This window comes from Aspergillus undulatus (genome assembly GCF_047715775.1).
Source record: "Aspergillus undulatus strain CBS 261.88 unplaced genomic scaffold BDV17scaffold_5, whole genome shotgun sequence".
NCBI classification, from domain to species: Eukaryota; Fungi; Ascomycota; class Eurotiomycetes; order Eurotiales; family Aspergillaceae; genus Aspergillus; species Aspergillus undulatus.
The window spans coordinates 44,310-60,921 of record NW_027396609.1 but is presented as its reverse complement, the minus strand read 5'-3'; the positions used below and the strand labels follow the sequence as shown (position 1 = coordinate 60,921).

Sequence of the window (16,612 nt, the reverse complement as noted above, 5' to 3'; positions counted from 1 at the left end):
AAACACCCTTACATAACCGCCCACCTGCCCCTCGTCGGGTGTTGTGACTCTTCCTGGTGAGTTTCTCATCTTTCAGCTTTCACTCCTGGTTTTTCTATATTATTACAGAAGACCCTGCTTTGCGGTGGTCATCTTGGCTGTTTACTCAATCTTCCCCGCCTCCCCGCCGGTACCTTATTTCTCAGGCGAACAACCTGCATCGGCGGTAAACTTCCGCTTCTTATCTTGATTTGCGACTGCTCCACCTTCCACTCTGCTTCCCCTCGAACGCGCAGAAGAGCTTCTATGTGAAATCCGTGCTGTTATAGACTTACAGTGAGTAATGTGTTACTCCTCAAGGAGGCTTATGGACCGTCGATTCTCTAACTAACTCGATGCAAACAGTCTCAGCAGCGTCTTCCTTCTCCGCACAACATCCAGGGATCACCTCTCGCGCCTTTCACGATCTTAGACATACTGAGCTCGCCATGGCATCTTTTATGGAGGATCTCTGGGCGAGCATTTTTACCGCGGGCCCTACCCCGACCCTTTTACTCGCAACCAACGTCAGCTTTGCCGCATTACAGACCGTACTCTTCATCCTCCTCCTGGCTACATACAGCATCCATTTCGTTGCTCTTTCGATTCTGTCGGGCGCGCTCTGGTACTCGATCAACTGGTTCGCGCAGGAGCTGAAACAAGCCCAAGCCCAAGCCCAAGCCCAAGTGGCTGGGCAGGAAGCACAGTCAGAAAAGGTGCCCGAGGCGACACAGAGTGATACGAAGGCTCGAGGGACAACGCCAGGGGCTGATAGTGATACGGAGACGGAAGGCTTAGCGGAACGCAAGTTGGCGTCGGCTTCTAGTACAGAACCACGATCCGCCACTGCATCTACGACCCTCCAGGTTCCAGGAAGCTCGAGTGAGGTTCGGAAGCGCCTCAGCGTGAGCGGTGAAAGCTCAGGGTACACCAGCACTGATAGCGAGTGGGAAAAGGTGGATGACAGCGCTGAGAATTAATGACCAAGCCCCCATTGGGCTGGAGCATCACATATAGTGATTGATGTATTTTGTTCTACGCTGCGACAAGACTGTTTAACTCGCAGTGGCCCCAGAACGAGCCGTTTTCTGGTGCATATTTCGAGGGCATTCTACATCGAAGAGATACCCATAGATGTCATGACAGGTTGTGTCTTATTCTAAATCGATGACCATCTACATGCTCAATTTGGCCACCGCATATCTTAAGCTCTCATAGTAGTTGTCAAATGATGTAAAGTTGAAACGGCCTTTGCGGGGATAAGGCAAACCCGGCCTCAGGCCAACGCAGCTATTATCTTATCGATAAGCAGCTTACTCATGAGACGCGCTCATGCAAGTGGATCGCGAGTTTGTTATCGTCGACAACATCAAGGAATCGACTTCAACCATTCCCGACAAAAGCCTCTGATGATGCCGTCCGGCTAACGACCTCGAAATTATGACCCCGGACTCATCAATCTGCGCGGGTCGTAGCCATATCTTCGGGTCCGTCTTCGCCCCCGCATCTCAAAGCGACCTCAAATCCAGTTTCGCACCGACGACCAGGCCTTCACAACAAGAAGGATCGCTACCGGAATTCGAGAAATGGACTCGGGCGTGGACCGCGGCGACCGAATTTCTTCTGATTCGGGACAGGGAACTTGGCGATTTAGTGGGACACATCGAGGAGAGTGAGGGGGACTTTCTAAAAACATGGAGGCAGAAGAAGCCGTTGAAGGAGACGAAGGAAGCACTGGGATATTTGGTCAAGCGCTCGACGAAAGACCCTGAAAATACGCCCGGGGATATCTTCGACTGGTATGGGAATGAGATTCGGCGGCATTTTTTGCAGAATTTCAAAGAAGGACTGTCCGGGGTGAGTCTGTTCCTTGCTCATATTGCCAAGCCAGGGATGCTGAACATTGCAGATTGTATCCTCAATCTACGATCGAAATGAGTTACTCGATGGTTTCATTGTGAAATGTCTTCTGCTGATGCGCAAGATCTACTTTACTCCCCTAGTGGAATATCTGCTTCCACATCTGGGCAGTGCGGGACAAGAAAGAGTGTTTATGAAGTTTCAATGCTCGTTCAAATTAATGGTCGGCCATGCCATGCCATGGCCACTGATTTCGGATTTGCTCACCCGGAGCTTGACGAAACATGTGCTTATCATCCTGGGCATCAGTAGCTTGAACGAGGCGAACGCCAGCGAAAGTGGCAGCGTGGATGAAATGGAGGTGGATAAACAGTGCTTGATGTCGTATACAGAATGGCGGGACGCGCCGTCCGCTGAAGTCCGATCCCAAATGATGACAGAGTCCGAGGATGTTCGAGTTACGACAGCCCGGGATCACCTGCTAGCGCTACTCCACGACCTGCAACTTGTTGGATTGGGCGGCGAAAAGGCTCAAGAGATCTTTGCTTGTGTTATGAATACAATGCTGACGGAGTTTATTCGGGCTGCCTATACTGGTCACTGGGAAGGCCCGTCACTTGTCTCGCTCCATTTGCGGCAGTGGATAACGGATGTGTTTGGGCGGTTGGCCGTCCAAGTTCTAGCAATCATAAACGTACCAGACTCTGGTGTCAAAAATACTGGGCAGATGGACGTCAAGTTCAGTGACGTGGAAAAGTGGCAGGAGGTCGGCATTGCTCGACTCGGTGCACTCCGGGTAGGAGAGCTGTTTGACGTGATTGTTGAATGGCCTGCGAGTAGTGGAGCGATTGAAGATCTACGGCATTTTACCACGCATCCCGCAGCACGACACCATCTAACACACTCATTCGTCGCGGCGCTTAATCGGCGACTGTTGCATCCAGGTGCTTCAACTGTGGAAATATTGCAGGTGTACATATCGATTATACGGTCGTTCAACCTTCTCGACCCTAAAGGTGTCCTTCTAGATCGGATTGCGCGTCCAATCCGTCGGTATCTTCGAGACCGCGATGACACGGTCAAGGCAATTGTTGGCGGTTTATTAGCTGACCCAGCTGACGCCGACGGCCGCAGTACCTCGTCCAGCAGCGAAACCCTGGTTGAACTATCAGCCGAGCTAAGCAAAGCACATCAAAACTCTCTGAGAAACGACACTGGGGAGCTGGATTGGGACGACATGAATTGGATGCCAGACCCAATAGATGCAGCACCAGACTATCGCAAGTCCAAGAGCTCCGATGTCATCGGCAGTCTCATCAGTCTCTTCGAGTCAAAGGAGACGTTCGTCCGCGAGATGCAAAACATGCTAGCAGAGCGACTCCTTCAGAAACGCGCGGAGTTTGAGCAGGAAATGTCCGTTCTGGAGTTGCTGAAGCTCCGATTCGGCGACAACGCGCTGCAGGCATGCGAGGTCATGCTGCGCGATATCTTCGACTCAAGACGAGTCGATACAGTGGTTCGGAACGACCAAGGCATGATAGCCACCGCCCAAGACAAAGAAACCCCGAACCTCCACGCCAAAATCCTCTCACACTTCTTCTGGCCCGAGATTCAAGGCCAGCAATTCAAGGTCCCTGACGAAATCACCGACCTCCAGAAGCAATACTCCGAAGGCTTCGAATTGCTCAAACAGTCGCGCAAACTCACCTGGCTCAACGGGCTCGGCCAAGTCACCGTCGAACTAGACCTGGAAGACCGCGTCTTCGTCGAAGAGGTAACCACCTGGCAGGCAACGGTCATCTACGCATTCAACAACCCCACCCCTACTGACTCCCACGAACCCATCATCAAAGCAACCACCGACCTCGCCAACACCCTCGAGATGTCCGCCGTGCTCGTGCGCAGCGCGTGTCTGTTCTGGGTGAGCCGCCGCATCCTGACCGAGGTGCAGCGGGATACATTCCGCGTCCTAGAGACCCTCCCAACCAACACAATCACCACCAAAGGCAGTGCCAATCCCACCCTCGCCGACGACGAAACCACCACATCCCCGACAACATCCAAATCCGTCGACGCAGACGCAGCAGCCAACGCCGCAGCCGCGGCCGCAGCAGCAGCAAAGGAATCCGCCGAAGCAGCCGCCATGGAGAAGATGAATCTCTACTGGCAGTTTATCGTCGGCATGCTGACGAACCAGGGCGCTATGCCGCTTCAGCGGATCGTCATGATGCTGAAGATTGCGGTGCCGGGTGGGTTCCCGTTTAGTAATGAGGAGCTGCGTGAGTTTTTGGCGGGGATGGTTAGTAAGGGGAAGGTGGAGATTGTGAGTGGGGGGAATTATAAGATTGTGAGGTAGCTTTACTTTCTGGGTCTTCATTGTTCTTTCTAATAAGGTGGAGAGCACTCTATGGCTTGCCTATTCATGAATCACGACTCGGGAACGGAGTTACATAAGATAGAACAAATATGATTTATGGAATCGCTAATACAATACAAATATCCAAATCAATATCATCATCATCTTAAGCAGGTAAAATAGCCCACTCTCACCCCTCTTACCCAATCACTCCGCATCAAGCAACGCCACAGGCGGGGTATCATCAACCTGCACACCCCCCCTCTTCTTCTCATCCGAGTCCCAAAACGGCAACCTCCAACCGCCCTCACTCTCGGGCGTCGACAGCCACAAACGCATAAGGTGTCGGCGCGGCGCAGGAGGCGCATAGTCCTTATACGCCGTCCTTGCATGCAAAACATGACTATTCGAGACGAACTGAATATCACCAACCTCCAGAATCATATGCAGACTTAACCGCTGACACGTCTCCTCAAGCACCCTCAGCGCCTCCTGCTGTTTCTCACTAAGCGGGGGGATAAAACCCGCGTCGCTGAAGCGGGATAGGGAGCGGACGTAGTAGGGATCCCACTTTGTGTAGACGCGCGGGTTGGGGCCGCGTTCGAGGTAGATTACGCTTGTGCGGATGTACTCGTCTTGACCCTTTGATGTTTCGCCCTTGCGGTCGAAGTACCAGATTGGTTCGATGAGGGTTTGCAGCACGTCGGGGCGTTCGGTGGCGAGCGTGTTGTAGACGTTGTGCGTGGAGACGATGTCGGATTCGCCGCCTTCTAGTGCGCGCGCGATGCACAAGAGGCCGACGATGTCGCTGTCGTCGGCGTGGAAGTATTGTCTTTATTCATTATCCGTTAGCTCTCTTTTCTTTGGCCCATCAGGTATAGAGGGTGGATGTACCTAGCGTTCGTCCGGTAAATGCGCACAGAGTCAATCTTTGTTGGGTCCTCGCCGAGATCCTTGACGTGGCCAAGGACATGGCCGCGGCTGTTCTGGGAGACAAAGTAGCCGAGGTATGTACCTAGGCCCATGTACGCGACGGCGGACTTGTGGTTGCCCCATTCTGTGACGGGGAGGCCCTTGAAGAGGATAAAGCCTTTGCCGTTGAGGAGGTCTTCGCGGAGAGTTGCAAAGAGGGTGGAAAGCTTTGGGAGGGGGAAGTTGCTCTGGTTGTTTTGTTAGTTTCGTTTCGTCTTGTATAAGGAAGGGGGGGAGGGGTTGGAGGGGGGTTGGTAGTATAGGACCTTTGAAATTCCAGTAAGAGGAGTACCAGCAGCGATAAAGGCATCAGCTGTCGCGCTGAGCTCGGCAACCTCCTCAGCATTGAAGCGATGGGTCCAGCGCCCAGGAGCGTCTCTGTAGTCCTCTGCCTTCCAGAGCGTCGGGCCAGAGATGGACTTGGGGAACTTGTCGAAGGGCTTGAGTTCCTCGTAGAGCGGGGGATGTTGACCGGTTGTTTTCAGGCCATCAGGGAAGACATCGAGGGGGAGGGGGACCGGATTCTGAGTGAGAGTGGCCATCCTGACAGGATAGGGCTGTCTTCTGAATTGAGGGTATATTCAGAGAGGGTTGTCCGTTTGGATTGGGGCTTTGTGGTCTAGTCAACTAACTACCCCCTCGAGGGGCCCGTGGGATATTTATAGACGCGCCGCCAGCTCGGATCGAAGCGACTCGGCCGGTAGTGATGAGGATATCTTGCGCAGACATCGCGAAGCCCAAACGCAAGCAGATGGTTGTGCAAGTAGTGGAGGGCATTGCGTGCTGGGGGATCGTCGAGTCGAAGTGCTGATAGGAGACAGAGGCCGATGGAGGGAGCTGCGGAGCTCGTGATTGGCCCGTGTGATGGCGTCATTCTCCATGCATTTGTCCTCATACTTCGCTGAAAACAACATGCAAGAAATACTGGAACTATGATTAGTTTGTATAGAGACAATCATTGTCGTGTTCCTGATGTTTCAGGTACTCGAGGGTCATATGATGTCCACCCTCAGCAGGTACCAGGAACTGGATGTGGATCAGGAACAGATAAACTATCTTATCAAACACACAGTATATTATTGACCAAGCCCATGTATTAATTGAACTCTATGAGATGTGACTATGTCTCATGCATTTTGACCTGCTCTAGTAGATTATGGACAGAAAATGGCATCTCTTCTTCTTGTCTCAGGCTTCCTGACATCTTTCCCGCCGATACATCACCATTTTGGACATCCTATCCTCCTTTCGTGCATTGGACTAGCTGCTTTTACACGACCTGAGCCCAACTAACTTCTATGCCTCAATTCGATCTCCTCAGCCTCAAAAAAAGTCCGCAGCAATCTTTCGTTTGCGTGTGGTGGTCAGCACAGGAGCCGGTTGGGTTGAGTCTTGCAGGGCACAACCAACTCCAGACGAGAGGACGCAGGAAAGCAACGTGGAGCTTATTCATGACCTTGTCTTTCCTTTCCATCCGATCGACAACCGTCTTGTTCCAGACGCTCAGGTTGCTGATTGTGATCATTGCTTTCCTTGGCACGGCTTAGACCGACAGTGAGGCGCTTGAGGTCAGCTATTGGCGAAAGGTTTGACATTTTGTGAGCAGGCATTGTCATCAAGAATATCACGAGACGTCACTCTTGCCCTTGGGCTTCAACAACCGTGATGCTCTGGCGACAGTGGATGCATTTCTTAGCGAGCGTCGTTCGCACCGCTGCTTTCTGGCCTTTATAGGGACTGATGCCATCAACATCTTCTGGTGTGATCCTCTGATTATACGGCGCGCAATATGCATATAGCGCTTCCAGTAGGTTACAGAGCGTGCCAACCTGGCCTTGGTTAACCCAGAAGGCACTGCCAGGTTCCCCGGGCGGCTGAAGAGTTGACGCTGAGAAAAATGTGCCGCGAGTCCGAGAGACCAGTTCCTTGGAAGGAATGATGACGGCGAGTGAGGTTGTCCCAAACATAGCCTACCCTCTGCCACTCACCTGCAGGTAGCTGCACCTTGCCGATAAACTGCCCTTCAAAGATACTGCTGTTAAGAAAATCCAATACCCCAGGGTGGTACCTATAGTTGAAACTCAGCGCTGTGCAGGGGTAACGAGCCTTCTGCAGGCGCTCTATCAGTGGCCGTTTCGCGTACAGAGTACCTCCATTGCTCTGGCTCTCTGAGACTACCGTTGGTGGAAGCCCTTTGGTTCACCCACCAGGATTACCCCACGGAGAGAGACTCCAAAGGTCAGGGCAATTGCATGCTCGCCTGCTGTGCAATGCTGGGCTTCGTCAGAGACCAAGAAGACTGGGCGCAACGCACTACGAATAGTTGCGTTGGTTGCATTTGTCAATGCAGTTGCAACAATCTTGGCGTTCCTGATGAGCTTTATGCATATGTTATCGTAAATTCTTTTGAAGCGCTTTAGCGCATCCCCGCGTAGAGCCTGATTGCGGTCCAACTCAACCAGGGTCAAGAAGCCTCTGCAATCGGCAGCCTCGTCGTGGTGCCGTTCCGCATACTCCAAGACCTTTTTGTGCATTTAATAAGGTCCAATGTAGCGGAAGATGCTGTTTCATCGAGTCGCGGGCGTCTTCCTGTGTGCTGACTCCGCATATCAGCGTACTCGCTCGCGGGAGCGTGGATGCGGTAGAACTCGCCAATCCATTTGCGAAGGTTATCATGGGCGCTCAGAACATCGACTACAGCTGCCGGCAGACTGTCAACCCCCAGAATCTGGCCCTGCAGGGATCATAACAGGAATACCAAGGACAGCAAGCGCAAGTACTATGACTAGTAGGGTCCTGGTCTTGCCCGTTCCCGAAGGGACTTGTATTAGGTGAATTCCACATTCTATGGCTGTTACGGAACCTTTGAAGGCATTTTTTTCAGGTCCTCATCCAAGGGGAAAGCTTCCGTGATAAACTCTATTCTTTCGTTCTTGAACTGAGACAGGGAATTTGGAGAGGTTCCTTACATCCAGGATGAAGTGATGCACACTGCTGAGATTCAGTTCTGTACCATGCGCCAGCATCATACGACGAAACGAGAATCCAAAGTAACCATTGGATGTATTCGCCGTGTCATCGCCAAACACACAGGTAGCGGTAACCCTTTCGAGAGCCTCGATCTGATAGTAGCCCATGGGGAAAACGCTCGGTCTAATCGATGCTGTGATTAGAAACTCCGACCCGTCGACATAATGTGAAAGCTTCGGATTGTCACCGTAAATGGGAAAGTCACCATTGGGGTCCAGGTGAATGACCTCGCCTGATCCACGACCAGAGTCCGCGCACGCACGCGGTGCTTGAGCTGGGGATTGCCACGAGGACCCTACTCGACGCCCGTGATTGAGCGGCAGAGTGAGCTTGTCCCTCTTGCGAAACGGACGACGGAAAATACATGCCCAACCCTTGAGTACAACGTTGACCAGGAAAAGATAGAGGCGGCCGAATCAAAGAAGGCCGAATTTGAGATCGCTGTGAAGCGCGCGGAGGAGGCCGTTGATGGTGCCTTCGCACCCTCGAGCAACGAATTCCTAGGGGGAAAATTTGTCTTCGTTGACCTTGCGGGTATGGAGCCCTACCATGACAAGTTGATGTCAACGATCTCTGCTCAAAGACAGACAGACAGATCAGCCTTTAGGCTCTCAAAGAAGTTATCCGTGCAAGGGCATTGGGTCAGGCGCGTATTCCGTACTGCTCTTCGCCGTTGACGATGGTTCTTAGGGGGCACTCTGAGTCTAGCTCTAACAAGAGCAGCACCAGCGAGAGTGAAGAGAAGGGCAGGAACAAGGGTCAGAGCGAGAGCTACACGGCGATGATCCTGCCCGTATTCCCCGTGGCGACTCAGTTCGCTGCTACGATGAATACGCTCAAGTATGGGAAATCTGGTTGGAGTGCAAGGGGGTGGGAAGGATACAAAAGCGGAATAGTGCATCGGTATAGATAAATCCAGGTAATTGAGGCTTGCTAATCTGAGGATGATAGAATTGGAGGGAGCTGATACGCTTGTCTCCCCTGAACACTAAGGCTTTATATATACCCTTTCCGAGAGTTCAATTCCCCCAGTTATCCCAGTCTACGCAGATCTATGCTATACAATGTCAGTATAGGCTGATATCAGTATACAATGCGAAGTCTAGTTCTTGAGGTAAATAAAGATCTACATTGTCCCCGGTGATATGACAAGGGTTCCCATGGGGTAATGTACCCTTGCATGTACAGTATCGTTTGGGAATAATGTGGGCTCTCACTCGAATTGCGCAGTCCACCTCGCGGAGAGTCTGATTATCTCCGCGAGACTTCCTCGACAAGGGCAAAATCGCCCATTAGCCAAGTCGGTTCATCTCTAGTACATCCACCGACCCCACAATCTCTGAATGTGCACAACGTGTAGACTACCCCATGCGCGATTTTCGAGGTGCCTGCGCCTCGTTGCGGGGAAGATACGGTTCTAGAAAGGCTCGTAGATTGAGCTCGCGGACTCATTTCGGTCACCATCGCCTGCCTCCGCGACGGGCGGCTGGGCGCAATCGCGAGCATTGCACCCGGTGAAGATTAGTCCATTCGCATGGGGTGAAGTTGTTCCACGTTGGAGTCCATAAAACCGAGGACATCCGCGACCGCAAAAATGAACTACAAACACACATTCTCCTTCTTTTCTACTGATCCACTACCTGCTACTTCTCAAGAGAACACGGCGATGAAGCTCAAACTCAGTATTCTCGTTCAGACTCTTCTGCTCGGAATGTCGGCCCCCGCAGTTTCCGCCGCGGCCGCGGCGCACCCCAGCAGGCCCTACACGGAGCTCTACCGTCCCCAGTACAACTTCAGCCCGGAAAAGAACTGGATGAACGACCCAAACGGCCTCGTGTACGATGCCAAAGACGGCGTCTACCACCTCTACTTCCAGTATAACCCCGGAGGAACGACCTGGGGTGCAATGTCCTGGGGCCATGCGACGAGCAGGGACTTGATGCACTGGACTGAGAACCCTGTTGCACTTCGCGCGAGAGGGTTCCCTGAGAACATTACGGAGATGTTTTTCTCGGGAACAGTTGTTATTGATGAGCGGAATACTAGTGGGTTTGGGCGGAAGGGGAAGACGCCTTGGGTTGCGATGTATACGTCCTATGTGAGTGTATTATACTCACTGGTTCTAGATTGTATACTAACATGAGACAGTACCCGGTGGAGCAAGTACTCCCAAGTGGGAAGCATGTCAGAACGAATCAGCAAGCGCAGTCTATCGCGTACAGTCTTGACAAGGGCATGACGTGGAAGACCTACGATGCCGCGAACCCTGTTATCGCCGAACCGCCTGCTCCATACCAAGACCAGTATCTGGAGTTCCGGGATCCAAGCGTCTTCTGGCACGAGGAGACGCACTGCTGGATCTCTGTGATTAGTCTCGCGAAATTACACAAGGTCCTCATCTACACCTCGCCTGACCTCAAACACTGGGACTTGGCTAGTGAATTTGGACCGGCCAATGCCGTTGGTGGCGTGTGGGAATGCCCAAGTATTTTCCCACTATCCCTTGACGGCAGCAAGAAGACCAAATGGGTTCTCATGCTGGGTCTTAACCCCGGCGGACCGCCAGGAACCGTGGGATCCGGCAGCCAATATATCGTGGGCGACTTCAACGGTACTACATTCACGGCCGATGCGAATAGCATCTATGATAGAAGTTGTCCGCAGGATAGCGTGATCTTTGAAGACTTTGAAGGAGATGAGACCTTTGCTGCACGGGGCTGGACAACCACTGGTGGTTTGACCAACGCGTCCCCGGCGAAGGGGACACTCGCCGGGCAGAATCCAGTAACAGGATATCTCGGCCAGCAGCTGCTGAACACGTTCCTCAACGGCGATGGCACGACCGGTACACTCACATCCACCCCCTTCGAAATCTCGCACAAATACATCAATTTCCTCGTCGGAGGCGGCAACAACGCCAATGAAACCGCGATCCGGCTGAAAGTCGACGGGCAAACAGTACACACCTCCACTGGATCCAACAGCGAAAGCCTCGCCTGCCAAAGCTGGGACGTAAGCGCCCTGCAAGGAAAGAGCGCCGTGATCGAGATATTCGACAACGCCACCGGCGGCTGGGGCCACATCAACGTCGACCAGATTTCCTTCTCCAACACGCGCGCGACGAACAAGGTTGCGAACTGGCTTGACTGGGGCCCAGACTTCTATGCAGCGCTCGGGTTCAACGGTCTGCCCCAGGAACAGCGCACGATCATCGCGTGGATGAATAACTGGCAATATGGAGCGGTTATCCCGACAGACCCCTGGCGCAGTGCGATGTCGGTTCCCCGGCATCTCGCGCTGGAGACGATCGATGGCAAGGCAACACTTGTCCAGGAGCCCGCGGGCAAGTGGAAGGCACTCACGTATGGTGGTCGAACCTTCACATTTCGCCGCGTGGAGGGCGTGCGCGACCTCGGGCGTATCGGGAAAACGCTGGAGATTGAGTTGACATTCTCAAGCAGGGAGCAGTCCTCGACTGCCCGGGGGGCCAAATTCGGAATCGCCGTCGCCGCCACGAAAGACTATAGCCATGAAACCCGCGTTGGGTACGACTTCTCCACCCAGCAGGTCTTTGTTGACCGGACTCGCTCGGGGAACGTCGCGTTCGATGGCACGTTTGCTAGTGTGTATTATGCGCCGCTGTCTCCGACCGCAGATGGTACTGTTTCCCTGCGGGTTCTTGTCGACTGGTCAAGTGTTGAGGTTCTCGGAGGCCGCGGCCAGGCCACAATCACCAGCCAGATTTTCCCCGCGACTGATGCCGTGTATGGTCGGCTCTTCTCTACTGGTGGGGAGACTAGCGAAGTCAAGCTGCGGGTCAGGCAAGTGCGCTCTACATGGCGGTAAAATAGAAAGGTCGAGCGGAGCGCGTGATGGTGGTCAAACTGGAAGAGCGAAGCTCGCTCGGCACCGGTCCATTGAGCACAGAGTATGTAGGGGCGGCATCAAGAAATGGTATAGTTGGTACTATCTATCAAGCCTAGATACACGTACAAAGTACATTATACTTTTGCATGAAGAAATTTGCACAATCACAAGAATACTCAACCACTCTTCTGAAGCCTGGCCATCTCCAGTCGGTTCTTCAGTGAGACCCACATATACTGCACGGAAGGACTTAGCTCACTCGGACTGTGTAGCGCATCTACTGACCCCTCAATGTACTCCCAAATCCGTGGCTGGGCGAGCAACCGAAGAGACCGGACTTCCAGAGCTCTGATCGTGGTAATGGATACAATGTATATACTGCGATCAATGTGTAAGCGTAGCACATCAGAGGCAGACAAAAGCAGACAAGCAGACACGAACCTTGCACAGAAGAACCAGGTCTTTGGAGGGCATACCCGAAGCGCAGTCCTAGCCGCACAAAGGAAGCTGATCACCGATTCGAAAAAGAGTGGCCCGTAGGGTAGCAGCTCCGGGTCTGCAGAGCCATCCACTATGACGCGGTATATCACCGGCCAGTGGATGATTACCTCGTACATGTGATACTTGGCTCTGCAGATGGGATCATCCATTGGTTGTGTGGGGTTATTCTGAGAGTGTAATCCATTGTAGGGGGAGTCCAGAGCTGGTAAAGAGCCTAGTGGGTTGCTTGGAGTCGCCGTCCCCTCTGTATGAGGAGAGCCGCCGTTGCAGGTACTCGGCATATCTGTTACAGGGCTAGCGTAGTTGTTCAACACTAGTTGTATATTTACTTCGGTGGAAATGTGTGAGAACGACTGCGGCGATTCAGTTGGCGAGTATCTGCTTAGGGGGTTTCCGGACAGTGATGATGCGGAGGGTGAATTCGAATCAGCGTAGTACTCCCACATATCTACGTTTGTCGGCAATGGAACCATTGTCGACTGGCCGCGTAACGTTTTGCCCACGGGTGATAGGTTCAAGTACATGGATATCTCACTAGTGCTGGTAAGACTTGGAACAAGTTTGAAAGAGCCATTGACAGACCTTTCTATGAGGTAGATTGTCCAATATAAGCGTGTGAGGAGATGTGACTCGGGCGAGCCCTCGGCAAGAGACGGACTGTTTGATGTCAGCGGGATTCGGACAAGCTTGTGTATGTATATATGTGTGTGTGTGTGTGGACACAGGGTAATCAATGTTCAAGGGGGTGGTGTACCCTTTCAAGAACGGCTGAACTTTCAAGAATGCAGCCTGTATATACTCGTATGCTTGCCTTGGCTGAAGGAGGCAAGCATAGTATATACTGAAAAGAATCAAACATTGAACACTTGTTAGACTGGATTCCTGTATCACAATTGGCATCATGGACAGGGCCGCTTCATAGCGGGAGGACTGGGGTCGATCATCGCCAAAACTTTCAATCGATGCAACAAGAAGGAATAAACATGACTTTGTAGAGTATGGAAAGCCAGCAGCGTTTGACTCGAAGAAGTGGCGTGTAAAATCAGCATGTAGGACGGGGTACCACCAATGAACCTGATTCTGAAACCGACTGAGGTTCCTATAGTGACGTAAGCTGAGTAGTCTTTGAATTGCTGACTTGTCAGGACTCGGACATACAGGCCAGGAGATTGTACTCCAGGAGATTCGGCATGCATCGACTCAACTGGCGACTCAGCAATTTGTGGTGCAGCACTTTCGAGGCGATGGAGAACGGATGCTAGATCCCTCGGTAACCCGAGGATTTGCATGAGGTGAGGAGATTTGATGACGGGGGGTGGACAATTCTGTGGACCCCCGACAGGAGGGGTCCTGTCAGGTAGTGTCGAAGACTGCAGTCTAGGCTCTAGTAATGGGGTGATAAACTGAAGTCTTTCTCGGATGCTCATGAGCTCCTGGACCAGCCTGCCCTGGGCATTCAGACACGGTTCCTGCGATTGTGTTGGGAGGGGTAGACTTACTGTGATGGTTGAGAGTCCGCGTGTTGTCCGTACACACAATCCACACCCTGATTGACGCAGGATGTGCACTTGGGCCGGATCCGGTCACATCGTCTCCTGCGGAGGCGACAATGATCGCAGACCGAAGCCGTTCTATATGGGAGCATTGTAGGGACGCGCATGAGCAGACGAGGTCTGTTTTGAACTGATACGACGTGGGATAGTATGCGGGCTACAGTGATTTATCCTTTCCAGCTGCGATCCAGAGGGCTAGAAGCATGTATACCGGGACTTGTTGTATAGCCTCTTGGTATCGTGCCATGAGGCCGGGCCGGCCGTACGGAGAATGACTCTGGGCCCACATACTTACGAGCTTAGGGAGCGAAGGTACAAAGCCATCTGAGAGATTGTAATATGATTGGGCACCAATTTTAGCCTTCAAACAAGATCCAATCAGAGGCGTCAAAGTAAAGCCATCGCGGAGGAGCCCCCTCCTCTCCGCGAGACGCTTTGATCTGTGAGTTCTGAATTTCGATAGTGGGACTATGGGGGACTTGGGAACTTGGTATCTTTGTTGGAAAAACCCCATTTTTCTCGGTGCATCTCCAGATTCTCCGCAGTTCTGACTGCGGAGAGAGTCTTGGCCCCTTCGCTTTTGCCTCGAGGCAAAAGGAGAGTTGTAGCCTTTATATTCGGAGCGAAACTCGATCAGAAACTTGCCGGATTTCCTTTCGTTACTCTTTGCGCCTGCACGGCACATGGCCGTGTAAAATGTGATAGCACAGTAACATGACAATGTCGAAGAATATTCGGTCGTTCGCACTCTCAGTGGAGCATTCTGCCCTTGTGAGACGAACTGTTCAACGCCCGGATGATGACCCCGCTGCACTCGTTTTAGAAGCCTGGTCCCAAGGCCTGATGACGGGGTCTCTCGTCATCATGGCTGCAGTTACCTTTGCAAACATGCGACCAGGCATCCTGCTGCACAAACTCATTTTACTCGAGGTATCTCGCCATCTTCGATGGGGAATACAAATACTGACCTGGGACCCCCTTCATGATAGTTGATTCTGGCCCTGGCTCACGGAACATTCATATTCGCTCCAGACCCAGTATACGGATGGTACCTGGCCTCCACCGCAATCGGACTGATCATATCATGGTCCCTGCACAATGTCATTGCGTGGATGAAGAACAGACCGTTCATGGGTCGCAAACTATCTCTTTTTTACGTCGGCACGATCATCCTGGCACAGCCATACTGGGCAACCGAGATCTACGCCAATTTCACCTACTTTAACAACATCAATCTTACTGTTTACCAGAAAATCCGCCCATGGGAAGCATTATTTCGGTACGGAAATGTCTTATCGGCCTTATCTACTTGTCCGTAACTGGCCCGGCTGACCAGGTCTGCTCAGCGATCCCTGGTGGATCTACACAACGTGCAACCTCTTCTGGGTCGTCAAGAAACACTACAACTTTGGCATCTTCGAGCTGATGCGCGAATGTCCTCGTTTCGGACTTATGCTGGCCTCGATGTGTCTGTCCATTGTGTTCATCGTCTTAGACGTTGTCAGCGTGACTGGGGCACTCAAATCTGCCATGCCGCTCGGTATCAACCCTTTCTGGAAGGTGCGCTCTTATTCAATTCGTCTTGAGATCTGTGCTAACGTGCGGCTCTATCTTAGCTTTGCTTCATGTTCAAGTGTCTCTGTGATACGATAATTCTCGACGACTTCAAGACTGCGCTTGATAAACTTAGTGCTCAATGGCTTGCAAGACATGGGATGGACCAAATCCATACACTAGGTTAGCTTTACCTCAATCTTCCTTCCCTTGACCGGGCAGTTTTGGATTCACATTCTAATCTCTCGAGTGCGCTTAGACGTTAGGGATCACCCAACATTTTCTGATGAGCGTGGTACGCCGAACATTCGAGGTGATGTTTCCCTGAAAGATCGAATCATTGCTGTACATATTGCATGAATCGAGTACTGTAAGGTAGTTAGCAATATGATTTGGTATATACGAGGGGGATGTTTTTCCTGGTCAACAACTCACAGCAAGTTGCGTGATCCTACCAGCGGGACCGAGATGATCACTTTGAGCCTACGCAGTAAATACGTGCCCGGTGGGGATTATTGCACTAAATTACGAATAAACTCGAAAAGTTCTGGAATCTGCCCTTGAGGGCCACTTCGCACTAGTTTAGAACTAACTTCGGCCACCAGCGCCTGAGCTGGAGAAGTTGCAACTCCCCATACACGGAGCTAGATTAGCGAAGCGAGAGAGGACGATCGGACTCCCGACAAGGACTGGACGGCAGCCACGGCCCACATTTCGGACTCCTCCTCTCCGAAAGGTACGAGGAACGGCCGGAGGTGACTGTTGCATACCTAATCACTCACCGGCACAGCCCCCTTTAGGCAAGAGGAACTTGACATGGGCACCTGCATCCGAGCGCGGGCTGTCACATCACACCCTGCCCCCGGTCCCCCGTTGCCCGATGGCTCATAGGAACCTGTTG

At 52.3% G+C, this 16,612-nt stretch overlaps 6 protein-coding genes across 6 annotated transcripts; 4 read left to right on the top strand and 2 right to left on the bottom strand.

Annotated features, from left to right (window-relative positions):
- The first annotated feature begins 18 nt into the window (after nt 1-18).
- On the top strand, nt 19-1,205 carry BDV17DRAFT_253200 (V-type ATPase assembly factor PKR1). The gene is made up of 2 exons (XM_073756623.1): nt 19-315; nt 385-1,205. The coding sequence occupies exon 2, from the start codon at nt 468-470 to the stop codon at nt 996-998; it is 531 nt and encodes a 176-aa protein (XP_073619436.1). The 5' UTR covers nt 19-315; nt 385-467; the 3' UTR covers nt 999-1,205.
- Nucleotides 1,206-1,300: 95 nt separating this feature from the next.
- Nucleotides 1,301-4,315, top strand: BDV17DRAFT_168319 (anaphase promoting complex subunit 2). The gene is made up of 2 exons (XM_073754772.1): nt 1,301-1,875; nt 1,928-4,315. Exons 1-2 carry the CDS (start codon nt 1,459-1,461, stop codon nt 4,232-4,234), a joined length of 2,724 nt encoding a protein of 907 aa, XP_073619435.1. The 5' UTR covers nt 1,301-1,458; the 3' UTR covers nt 4,235-4,315.
- Nucleotides 4,316-4,337: 22 nt separating this feature from the next.
- On the bottom strand, nt 4,338-6,117 carry BDV17DRAFT_168314 (TauD/TfdA family dioxygenase). Its single transcript, XM_073754771.1, has 3 exons — nt 5,473-6,117; nt 5,129-5,394; nt 4,338-5,066 (listed from the first exon to the last, which is right to left on the bottom strand). Exons 1-3 carry the CDS (start codon nt 5,746-5,748, stop codon nt 4,442-4,444), a joined length of 1,167 nt encoding a protein of 388 aa, XP_073619434.1. The 5' UTR covers nt 5,749-6,117; the 3' UTR covers nt 4,338-4,441.
- A 4,240-nt stretch (nt 6,118-10,357) lies between these two features.
- Nucleotides 10,358-12,164, top strand: BDV17DRAFT_253197 (glycoside hydrolase family 32 protein). The gene has a single exon (XM_073756622.1). The coding sequence runs from the start codon at nt 10,376-10,378 to the stop codon at nt 12,080-12,082; it is 1,707 nt and encodes a 568-aa protein (XP_073619433.1). The 5' UTR covers nt 10,358-10,375; the 3' UTR covers nt 12,083-12,164.
- Nucleotides 12,165-14,574, bottom strand: BDV17DRAFT_253193 (fungal specific transcription factor domain-containing protein). Its single transcript, XM_073756621.1, has 6 exons — nt 14,104-14,574; nt 13,763-14,047; nt 13,359-13,703; nt 13,187-13,261; nt 12,545-13,138; nt 12,165-12,481 (listed from the first exon to the last, which is right to left on the bottom strand). The coding sequence occupies exons 1-6, from the start codon at nt 14,262-14,264 to the stop codon at nt 12,280-12,282; spliced, it is 1,662 nt and encodes a 553-aa protein (XP_073619432.1). The 5' UTR covers nt 14,265-14,574; the 3' UTR covers nt 12,165-12,279.
- Nucleotides 14,552-16,366, top strand: BDV17DRAFT_253186 (uncharacterized protein). The gene is made up of 5 exons (XM_073756620.1): nt 14,552-15,087; nt 15,147-15,436; nt 15,504-15,717; nt 15,774-15,894; nt 15,971-16,366. The coding sequence occupies exons 1-5, from the start codon at nt 14,872-14,874 to the stop codon at nt 16,069-16,071; spliced, it is 942 nt and encodes a 313-aa protein (XP_073619431.1). The 5' UTR covers nt 14,552-14,871; the 3' UTR covers nt 16,072-16,366.
- The last annotated feature ends 246 nt before the right edge of the window (nt 16,367-16,612 follow it).